General features: G+C 46.0%; 1 protein-coding gene across 1 annotated transcript in view; it reads right to left on the reverse strand.

The window, feature by feature from the left end:
- The window catches only part of kcna1b (potassium voltage-gated channel subfamily A member 1b), a 4,213-nt gene extending 662 nt beyond the window's left edge, over positions 1-3,551 (reverse strand). Inside the window, exons 1-2 of the mRNA XM_036945476.2 lie at positions 2,659-3,551; positions 1-2,229 (exon numbers count right to left, since the gene is read on the reverse strand). The exon at positions 1-2,229 is cut by the window's left edge and continues 662 nt beyond it. Coding sequence (XP_036801371.1) covers positions 470-1,954 — 1,485 coding nt within the window. The 5' untranslated portion in view covers positions 1,955-2,229; positions 2,659-3,551 and the 3' untranslated portion in view covers positions 1-469. The remainder of the gene's footprint in view (positions 2,230-2,658) is intronic.
- Between the last annotated feature and the right edge of the window lie 7,572 nt (positions 3,552-11,123).

Below are 11,123 nucleotides of genomic sequence, written 5' to 3' on the forward strand. Positions count from 1 at the left end.
TCCATGATACATTATCCATGATCCATTATCCATGATACATTATCCATGATCCATTATCCATGCAAAACCGTTTCTTCTTCAACGATCATGTTGTGTTTCCCCGTGTCATGTTGTGTTTTCCCCGTGTCATGTTGTGTTTTTCCCCGTGTCATATTTCAACGGCAGGATGTTTTCCGGTATATCTCCGATAACGTTAGGAACATAAAGATAATATGTTACTATAATACTTTTATCATTCCCATTTCGAGAGTCAAACAAACCTTTTTTTTTTTTTTTAATCCTCTTTTGGTGAAACAGTTTTCTCTCTATTCATTCAAATGTAATTAACGCAAATGCAAAAAAAAACCGCATTATTAACGAAGTTAAATCAAGCATTTCCCGAAACGTTTCTACAATATCTACAACGAACGGTGTGTCCTCATATCCCCATGATGTCTATCGCTGCCATATAGAATTAATGTATATATTTCTAGACGTCAGTCAGCAGCTTGCCCTTATTCACGCAGTTCTGGTTGAGGACAGGCGTACAGTTAGCAGTTCTGAGATTCGCGTCCCTAAAGTTATCAATGCTATTGTTGATCCCTTCGTCTATTTCCATGTATTCTGACTTGCTGGCGATAGAGTTGGAGCTGCGGCGCGATGAGTTGCTGTCTGAGTTAAGGTCCTGGTTGCTGACGTTAAGAAGCTGCGCCTGCTCCTCTCCCTCCGTCTCCCGGTGATAGAAATAGTTAAAGTTGGACACGATCACAGGCACCGGCAGCGCGATGGTCAGCACCCCGGCGATGGCGCAGAGCGAGCCCACTATCTTTCCGCCGATGGTCACCGGGTACATGTCCCCGTAGCCCACTGTTGTCATGGAGACCACGGCCCACCAGAAGGCGTCGGGGATGCTTGTGAAGAAAGATTCCTTCTCCTCCGCCTCGGCGAAATAGACAGCGCTAGAGAAGAGGATGACTCCGATGAAGAGGAAGAAAATGAGCAGCCCCAACTCTCTCATACTGGCTTTGAGCGTTTGTCCTAATATCTGAAGCCCCTTGGAGTGTCTGGACAGCTTGAAGATCCTGAACACCCTGACCAGCCGGATGACCCTGAGGATGGCCAGAGACGCGGCCTGCTCACTTGGTTTCTCCTTCCCCTCCTGGTCCTCTGCCAGCTCGGTGCCCAGCGTGATGAAGTAGGGTATGATAGCTACTATGTCTATAGTGTTCATCATGTTTTTAAAGAAAGCTGCCTTGCTAGGACAGGCGAAGAACCGCACAATCAACTCAAAGGAGAACCAGATTATACACAGGGTCTCCACTATGAAGAAAGGATCGGTGAGAATATTTGGTTTATAATAGAATGTCACGTTGCCTACAGTTTCCATCCTACCCCGGGGGTCCTCTTTGAGTTCTGGCAGCGTCTCCAAACAGAATATGACTATTGAAATTAAGATAACCATCACCGATACTATAGCTATCCCTCTGGCGGGTCCCGAACTCTCCGGGTATTCAAACAGCAACCAGACCTGTCGTTGAAACTCTTTCTCTGGTAACGGTTTTTCCTCTTCTCTAATAAAACCTTCGTCTTCTCTAAACTTCTCCATGGCCTCTGCCCCGAGCTCGTAGAACTTGATCTCCTCCGAGAACATATCCAGAGGAACGTTAACGGGCCTCCTCAACCGCCCACCGGACTGGTAATAATATAGAATAGCGTCAAAACTCGGTCGGTTCCGGTCAAAAAAGTACTCGTTTCTAAGCGGGTCGAAGTAGCGCATTCTCTTTTTGGGGTTACCTAGTAACGTCTCGGGGAACTGACTGAGTGTCTTTAGCTGGGTCTCGAAGCGCAGCCCTGAGATATTAATGACAACCCTCTCGCAGCACTCGTGGTCCTCGTGGTCTGGTGGGTAGGTGTCCTGCAGGTGCCCCGGCAGGGTGGACGTCTCATCCATGTTATCTCCGGCCACCACAGTCATCCTGGCGGTGTTGCCCGGGCTCAGCGCAGCGCTATGCGGCAGGAGATGCTCGGCTCAGCCCGGTGGGTGCAGGCATCTAGTAGCTCTCACTGCGCGCCTCAGATTTCTCCCCTCTCTCTCTTCTGTCTAATAGAAATCCCCCTTGCATTCACCCGGGCCAGGCAGGCAGAGGGCTAGCTCGCCAAGCGCTGCTCCTCTTAAGGCTCCCTTGCTCCTCTCTCCGAGTAGTCCTCCATTGCTGCTCCTCCTTCTTCTTCTTCTCCTTCGTCTTCCACCTAGTCGGAGGGAGGAAGGGAAGAGTGAGAAATAAAAGGAATCGAACGCAAGAGAGAGAGAGAGATCTTTTTTTCCAGCTCAGCAGTGTTATCTCAGTGTTTGTGACATGCTGTAGTCTAGATGGGGGGGGGGGGGGGGGGACGCCCACCTAACAGCGTGAAGGGGGGGTACCAGGAACAGGTTGACCAGCATAGAGGACATCCAGGAGACAACAACACTGTGATATGGAGACAACTGGATTGTATATCGCATACATCATTATTCCAGTTTCACTACAACTGTCCACACTCTGCATCTCCATCCAGTGTACTAACCCTCTACACACTGAACACCTATTACCTTATAATAACTACAACACCAATGACAATAACGACCGTCAATAAAGATACGTTAATATTTACCGAACTGTCGGCTCTGTTATTAATTACCTGGATTTCCGTTTGGTGGTGGTGCACCCGCCAGCCACGGCTACAACTTTACAGTCCCGGCTTTTTGTTTTAAAGGTAGCGGATATCACTTTACTGCACTGTACAGTACGAGCTTCGGTGAAATATTCATAGACTGTACTGTCTCCGTTAATATCATCCACGCTATTCCCGTGTTATTGGCTTCTAACGTCGACTGGAGCGACCGTTAATATCACCCACGTTATTCCGGTGTTATTTGCTTCCAATGTCGACTAGGGCGACCTTCTTGAGGTACCGAACGGCTCTGAACCGCCTTGGAAGAAGCGTAAATCTCTTGACAGGCAATTTAAAACCATGCTGAAGAAACGGTACGAACGAGGAATAGAGAGAATATAATATAATATAATACGAAAGAAAATTTTTAAAAAGCCGTTAACTTGAGCTCCTCTCCAACGGACGGCAACACCGACTAGTAGTTCCCACTTGGTCTTTTGACCGTCACGCGTGGCTGCGCTCTCCAGCGGCGTGGTCGTGAAATGAACATGGTATGAGTGAGAAGGTTTGAGCTGAACACGTTAGTGGGGCAGTGTGAGAGAGAGAGAGACAGCAGAAGCACACAACCATTTCCCTTCCCGGCTCCGCTCTGCTCTGCACTGCAGTTTGCCGCATCAGCAGAAACGCGACGTTAGAAAGCTCTCCTCTCCTGGTTTGGTGCAGTAGAAGAGCTAGAACTCAACATGACGCGGCCGTCCCAAGACGCACCGCTGTAACGCACCCATTCTCCCCGCCTAGATAAACATGTAGCACCTGTCAAACACCGGGGGTTTAAGGTATCACTGAGCCACAGACAATATAATACTTAAATCATGTGAACGCATGTTGCAGGATTTCATACAGAGAAGAGAGAGAGAGAGAGAGAGGTGGGGAGGGAGGCGGAAGACGGGGAGAGAGAGAGAGAGAGAGCGTAAGAGAGGAGTGGGAGAGAAGGGGGGGGGGGGAGCGGTTCGACGCAATGCAGACATACTGTACTATAACACATGTTGACACACACACACACACACACACGCGCGCACCGGCAGCACCAAAACAACAGATCATTGTGTAAGCCACCTCTGCTGTAAAAACCCGAGTCATTGTACGGTGGCGTGACTGGTTGAGATATATTTAAATCCCTCTGGCAAAACGGAGCTAATCTAAATGGTGATGCGAGCCAATGACATTTTAGGTAAATTGACGATGACGGAGAAACGGAGTTGAACGACACAATGGGTGATCTATTTGACTGTTTTCGTCTCTGGATATGTGACCGGGGAGTTTATTTTAGCATCCTTTATTTAACTAGACAAGTCAGTTATTAACGTCAAAGTCTTATTTACAATGGCGGCCTACTCCGGTCAAACCCGGACGACGCTGGGCCAATTGTGCGCCGCCCTATGGGACTCCTACTCACGGCCGGATGTGATACAGCCTGGATTCGAACCAGGTACTATTAGTGACGCCTCTTGCGCTGACATGCGGTGCCTTAGACCGCTGCGTCACTCGGCAGTGGCACCAACAGGAAATCTCCTCCAATGATAAGACGTGTCTATCAGCTGCATCATGTGACGTAAAGGCTGGGGTCTCTTCCCACGTAAACACCTGTAGTGGGTCTGCTTGATAAAAACACATTATAATTCTTATTGGATCACGTTTAGTATGTCAACAGAAGTGCATTTAAAATACAATTGAACCTTGCTCTCTGTGTCTTCCATTCTGTGGTCCAGGATTTTCATCACGGTGATTACACTATGGTTTCAATAGTTTGAGGAATTATGACGTTAGATACATGTCTAGTTGGGCCATGGCTTCCAGCATCATATAGGCTAGTAGGTGTTCCCCTGTCCCCAAGACAAGGTGACTGGTAGTAGCACTCACCAAGGGGTTTAACACCAGGGGGTTTAACACCAGGGGATTTAACACCAGGGGGTTTAACACCAGGGGATTTAACACCAGGGGGTTTAACACCAAGAGACTAACACTAGGGGGTTTAACACCAGGGGGTTTAACACCAGGGGGTTTAACATCAGGGGATTTAACTCCAGGGGGTTTAACACCAAGAGACTAACACTAGGGGGTTTAACACCAGGGGGTTTAACACCAGGGGGTTTAACACCAGGGGATTTAACACCAGGGGGTTTAACACCAGGGGATTTAACACCAGGGGGTTTAACACCAAGAGACTAACACTAGGGGGTTTAACACCAGGGGGTTTAACACCAGGGGGTTTAACATCAGGGGATTTAACTCCAGGGGGTTTAACACCAAGAGACTAACACTAGGGGGTTTAACACCAGGGGGTTTAACACCAGGGGATTTAACACCAAGGGATTAACACCAGGGGATTTAACACCAGGGGGTTTAACACCAGGGGATTTAACACCAAGGGATTTAACACCAGGGGATTTAACACCAGGGGGTTTAACACCAAGAGACTAACACTAGGGGGTTTAACACCAGGGGGTTTAACACCAGGGGATTTAACACCAAGGGATTAACACCAGGGGATTTAACACCAGGGGGTTTAACACCAGGGGGTTTAAGACCAGGGGGTTTAACACCAGGGGGTTTAACACCAGGGGGTTTAACAGCAAGGGGTTTAACACCAGGGGGTTTAACACCAGGGGGTTTAACACCAGGGGATTTAACAGCAAGGGGTTTAACACCAGGGTGTTTAACACCAGGGGGTTTAACACCAGGGGATTTAACACCAGGGGGTTTAACAGCAAGGGGTTTAACACCAGGGGATTTAACAGCAAGGGATTTAACACCAGGGGATTTAACACCAGGGGATTTAACACCAGGGGATTAAACACCAAGGGATTTAACACCAGGGGTTTAACACCAAGGGATTTAACACCAATGGATTTAACACCAGGGGATTTAACACCAAGGGATTTTACACCAGGGGGTTTAACACCAGGGGGTTTAACACCAGGGGATTTAACACCAGGAGGTTTAACACCAGGGGGTTTAACACCAGGGGATTTAACACCAGGGGATTAAACACCAGGGGATTTAACACCAATGGATTTAACACCAGGTAGTTTTACATTAGGGAGTTTAACACCAGGGGGTTTAACACACGACAGAATCAGCTGACAGGATATATGGCTTGGGGGGTGGAGGAATGTCTATAGTCTTCAGGTCTGGAGTTTACACCGGGGGTTTAACACACGACAGAATCAGCTGACAGGATATGTGGCTTGGGGAGTGGAGGAATGTCTATAGTTTTCAGGCCTGGAGTTTTACACCAGGGGGTTTAACACCAAGGGATTTAACACGCGACAGAATCAGCTGACAGGATATATGGCTTGGGGGGTGGAGGAATGTCTATAGTCTTCAGGCCTAAAAGGTTCCAACTCTGAACGTCTTTCTCCCTCTGGAGGCTGGTGTAGGATATCTAGCCTGGTCTCTCATAGACTAGACATAACATAGTAAAAGTAAATCTGGGACAAATCAGTATGATATGTTAGGTTTGGTAGTTACATAAGACAGAAGGTTACTTAAGGCAACAACAAAAGGACAGTGGTTGGTCGGTGTGCATGAGTAGGCTCATAACGCGAACGGCTAGTCTATAAAACTATAGTGTTTTAGCTAAGTAGCAACTTGTCAGCTTCTTACTACTTTTTTAGCTGATTAGCAACTAATTAGCAATGTTTAGCTAACCCTTCCCCTAATCCTAACCTTAACCCTTTTAGCTAATTAGCAACTGATTAGCAATGTTAGCTAATCCTCCCCCTAATCCTAACCTTAACCCTTTTAGCTAACTCTTCCGCTAACCTTAAACCCTTTCAACCTAACTCGTAACCTTATCCCTAACCTTAACCCTAACCCCTAGCCGTGCTAATGTTAACCAGCCAGCTAACGTTAGCGTTAGCCACCTAGCCACCTAGCTAACATTAGTCACCTAGCCACCTAGCTAACATTAGCCACCTAGCTAACATTAGCCACCTAGCCACCTAGCTAACATTAGCCACCTAGCTAACATTAGCCACCTAGCTAACATTAGCCACCTAGCCACCTAGCTAACATTAGCCACCTAGCTAACATTAGCCACCTAGCTAACATTAGCCACCTAGATAACATTAGCCAGAACATATTGGAATTCTTAACATATTGAACGTTTTTGTAAGTGAATACATACCATCGTCTCATATCAAACTAAATGGAGTGTCTCCAACATGGGATATGAGATATGAGTTTAAATCCCTCCGTTCAGGAGAGACAATGGTGGCATTTAAACTGTTTCCCAAAATGAAACACTGTTCCCTTCATGGTGCACGGGCTGTTCCAAAGTAGTACACTATATAGAGAATCGGGTTCCATTTGGGACTCAGTCATTTCCTCTCCCTATAGCCCCATTACCTGTCCCTGGCTATTAGGATGTGTTGATAACCTTTTTAAAGCTGACTGATTCTAAGACCTCACACACAGAGTACAAGTACTTTACATGCATCACGTGTTATAGCAACAGTAGAGAATAGAACCACAGGATCGTCAAGCAGGCTTATGTCTGTGCAAGGACTTCTAGTGTCGTTGATTCATACGTCTGTCTCCATTCCCTTTTACATTTATGAGAGCGAGATCAAGAGTGAGAGAGAATCTCGACATATCAATTAGTATCTGGCTAAAAATACTTGAATGAGTTAAAGAACCCATTGATTGCCCTTTATGGTTGTGAGGTCTGGGATCCGCTCACCAACCAATAATTCACAAAATGGGACAAACACCAAATTGAGACTGTGTGCAGAATTCTGCAAAAACATCCTCTGTACATCGTAAAATAGCAAATAATGCATGCAGAGCAGAATTAGGCCGATACCCGCTAATTATCAAAATCCAGAAAAGAGACATTAAATTCTACAACCATCCAAAAGGAAGCGATTCCCAAACCTTCCATAACAAAGCCATCACCTACAGAGAGATGAAAATGGAGAAGAGTCCCCTAAGCAAGCTGGTCCTGGGGCTCTGTTCACAAACACAAACACAGACCCCACAGAGCCCCAGGACAGCAGCACAATTAGACCCAACCAAATCATGAGAAAACAAAAAGATAATTACTTGACACATTGGAAAGAATTAACAAAAAAACAGAGCAAACTAGAATGCTATTTGGCCCTAAACAGAGAGTACACAGTGGCAGAATACCTGACCACTGTGACTGACCCAAAATTCAGGAAAGCTTTGACTATGTACAGACTCAGTGAGCATAGCCTTGCTATAGAGAAAGGCCACCGTAGGCAGACATCGCTCTCAAGAGAAGACAGGCTATGTGCTCACTGCCCACAAAATAAGGTGGAAACTGAGCTGCACTTCCTAACCTCCTGCCCAATGTATGACCATATTAGAGACACATATTTCCCTCAGATTACAGAGACCAAACAAATAATTCCTAAACAAACCCGATCTTGATAAACTCCCATGTCTACTGGGTGAAATACCACAGTGTTCCATCACAGCATCAAGATGTGTGACCTGTTGCCACGAGAAAAGGGCAACCAGTGACGAACAAACACCATTATAAAAACAACCCATATTTATGCTTATTTATTTTCCATTTTGTACTTCAACTATTTGCACACCAGTATAACACTGTATATTGACATAACAAGACATGTGAAATATGTCAATTCCCTTGAAACTTGTAATTATAATGTTTACTGTTCATTTTTTAATTGTCTAGTTTTTTACTTTTGTTTATTATCTATTTCACATGCATTGGGCAATGTAAACATATGTTTCCATTGAAAATAAAACGCTAAGAATTTAAATGAATTGAGAGAAAGCGAGAGAGAGAGAGAGAGAGGGGGAGGGGGGGGACTCGGATCATTGGCCTGTGAGGAAATATATTCCCGACGGAGCCGTCAGCCCTGTCCCATCTGATAGAACCCTCTCATTCCTTCTCCCTGGAACGCTCCCATTCCTTCTCCCTGGAACGCTCCCATTCCTTCTCCCTGGAACGCTCCCATTCCTTCTCCCTGGAACGCTCCCATTCCTTCTCCCTGGAACGCTCCCATTCCTTCTCCCTGGAACGCTCCCATTCCTTCTCCCTGGAACGCTCCCATTCCTTCTCCCTGGAACGCTCCCATTCCTTCTCCCTGGAACGCTCCCATTCCTTCTCCCTAGAACGCTCCCACAATAAGAGTTTCTCCCGCCGCTGTATCTCCATTCAACCTTGAATAAAACCCCACATAACCCATTGAGGACAGATGTAAGGTTAGGTCTGAGATTTGGGCTGGGATGTGTGCTGTTTATGTAGCCGCTGGTGGGGCTGCGAGGGAGGGGGAGAAATAGAGGAGGAGGAATTCCCGACGGTTAATTTTTTTTTTTTTAAAAGCTCAGTTTCAGTTTCAGCACCATGGACAGCGGATCGAGCACAGCGCCTGTTTCTTACATATCCCGTTCCTCGTAACCCGGATCACTGAAATATGACGCAGTGTGAGAGGAGGGGGTTCCTCCAAAACAATAGACACCATGTGATCGAAGGATAAGGGAATGTTTTTTCTTCTCTGTTCAACTACTATTCATTTACTTTAATTGATGAAGCCTCAGCCTGTCCTGCTGACCCAAATTCGCAAAATAGGACTCTCATTATTGTTACCACGTGTTTCTACACCGTTACAGTGCTGCTCAGCAATACTACTGTAATGTTATAGTGTTCTGCTGTTTCTAGAGCTATCTGGCCAGCAGCCCAGCAGACCAGCACAGAGTGGTGGAGCAAAGTGCCAGCCAACAGTGCTAACGGTGCTAGCAGAAAACTATCATCAAATGCTAGACGCATGCTAGCAATGCTAGCTAACATCTGACACTGCTAAGCCAGCTAACATCTAACAGGGCTAGCAATGCTAGCTAACATCTGACACTGCTAAGCCAGCTAACATCTAACAGGGCTAGCAATGCTAGCTAACATCTGACACTGCTAGGCCAGCTAACATCTAACAGGGCTAGGCTAGCTAACATCTAACAGGGCTAGCAATGCTAGCTAACATCTAACAGGGCTAGCAATGCTAGCTAACATCTAACACTGCTAGACCAGCTAACATCTAACAGGGCTAGCAATGCTAGCTAACATCTGACACTGCTAGGCTACCTAGAGGGGGGCGCAAGAGAGACAGCGAGGGAGGGAGAGAGAGGGAAGTAGAGAGAGGGATGGAGAGGGAGGTAGAGAGAGGGAGGTAGAGGAAGGGATGGAGAGAGAGAGGGAGGTAGAGAGAGGCAGGGAGAGAGAGATATGGAGAGAAACGAGAGAGAGGAAAGGTTCTGTACAGCATGTTCAACACCATTCTCCATGGCAACCAGTAGGTTCCAGAGACAGATGCAGAGAGAGGGTAAAAACAAGGTCTGCCTTGTCACATCGGTTCACATATTATGAGCTACAAGAGAGATTGAAGAGAGAGAGAAGAGAGATGGAGGGAGAGGGGTGTGGAGATAGAGTATGTGAGAGAGCGAGAGAGAAAGAGATGGGGGGAACTTAATGTAATGTTTACTGTTCATTTTTATTGTTAATTGTTTATATGTTAAATTATGTTTCCCATGCCAATAAAGACCCTTGAATTGAATTGAGGGAAATAGAGAGAGAGAGAGAGAGAGAGATAGATAGATAGATAGATAGATAGATAGATAGAAGGTGGGTCTGGCTGTCTGCTTGGTTGAGAATAAGGCTAGCTGTGGTACTCACTAGCTGTAGAATTCACTAGCTGTAGTATTCACTAGCTGTAGTACTCACTAGCTGTAGTATTCACTAGCTGTAGTACTCACTAGCTGTAGTATTCACTAGCTGTAGTACTCACTAGCTGTAGTATTCACTAGCTGTAGTACTCACTAGCTGTAGTATTCACTAGCTGTAGTATTCACTAGCTGTGGTATTCACTAGCTGTAGTATTCACTAGCTGTAGTACTCACTAGCTGTGGTATGCACTAGCTGTAGTATTCACTAGCTGTAGTACTCACTAGCTGTAGTATTCACTAGCTGTAGTATTCACTAGCTGTAGTATTCACTAGCTGTGGTATTCACTAGCTGTAGTATTCACTAGCTGTAGTACTCACTAGCTGTGGTACTCACTAGCTGTAGTATTCACTAGCTGTAGTATTCACTAGCTGTAGTACTCACTAGCTGTGGTATTCACTAGCTGTAGTATTCACTAGCTGTGGTATTCACTAGCTGTAGTATTCACTAGCTGCAGTACTCACTAGCTGTGGTACTCACTAGCTGTAGTACTCACTAGCTGTAGTACTCACTAGCTGTAGTACTCACTAGCTGTAGTACTCACTAGCTGTGGTATTCACTAGCTGTGGTATTCACTAGCTGTAGTATTCACTAGCTGTAGTATTCATTAGCTGTAGTACTCACTAGCTGTAGTATTCACTAGCTGTAGTACTCACTAGCTGTAGTATTCACTAGCTGTAGTACTCACTAGCTGTAGTATTCACTAGCTGTAGTACTCACT

The sequence above is a fragment of the Oncorhynchus mykiss genome, chromosome 15, assembly GCF_057628025.1.
Source record: "Oncorhynchus mykiss isolate SJ-2025 chromosome 15, ASM5762802v1, whole genome shotgun sequence".
Classification (NCBI taxonomy): Eukaryota; Metazoa; Chordata; class Actinopteri; order Salmoniformes; family Salmonidae; genus Oncorhynchus; species Oncorhynchus mykiss.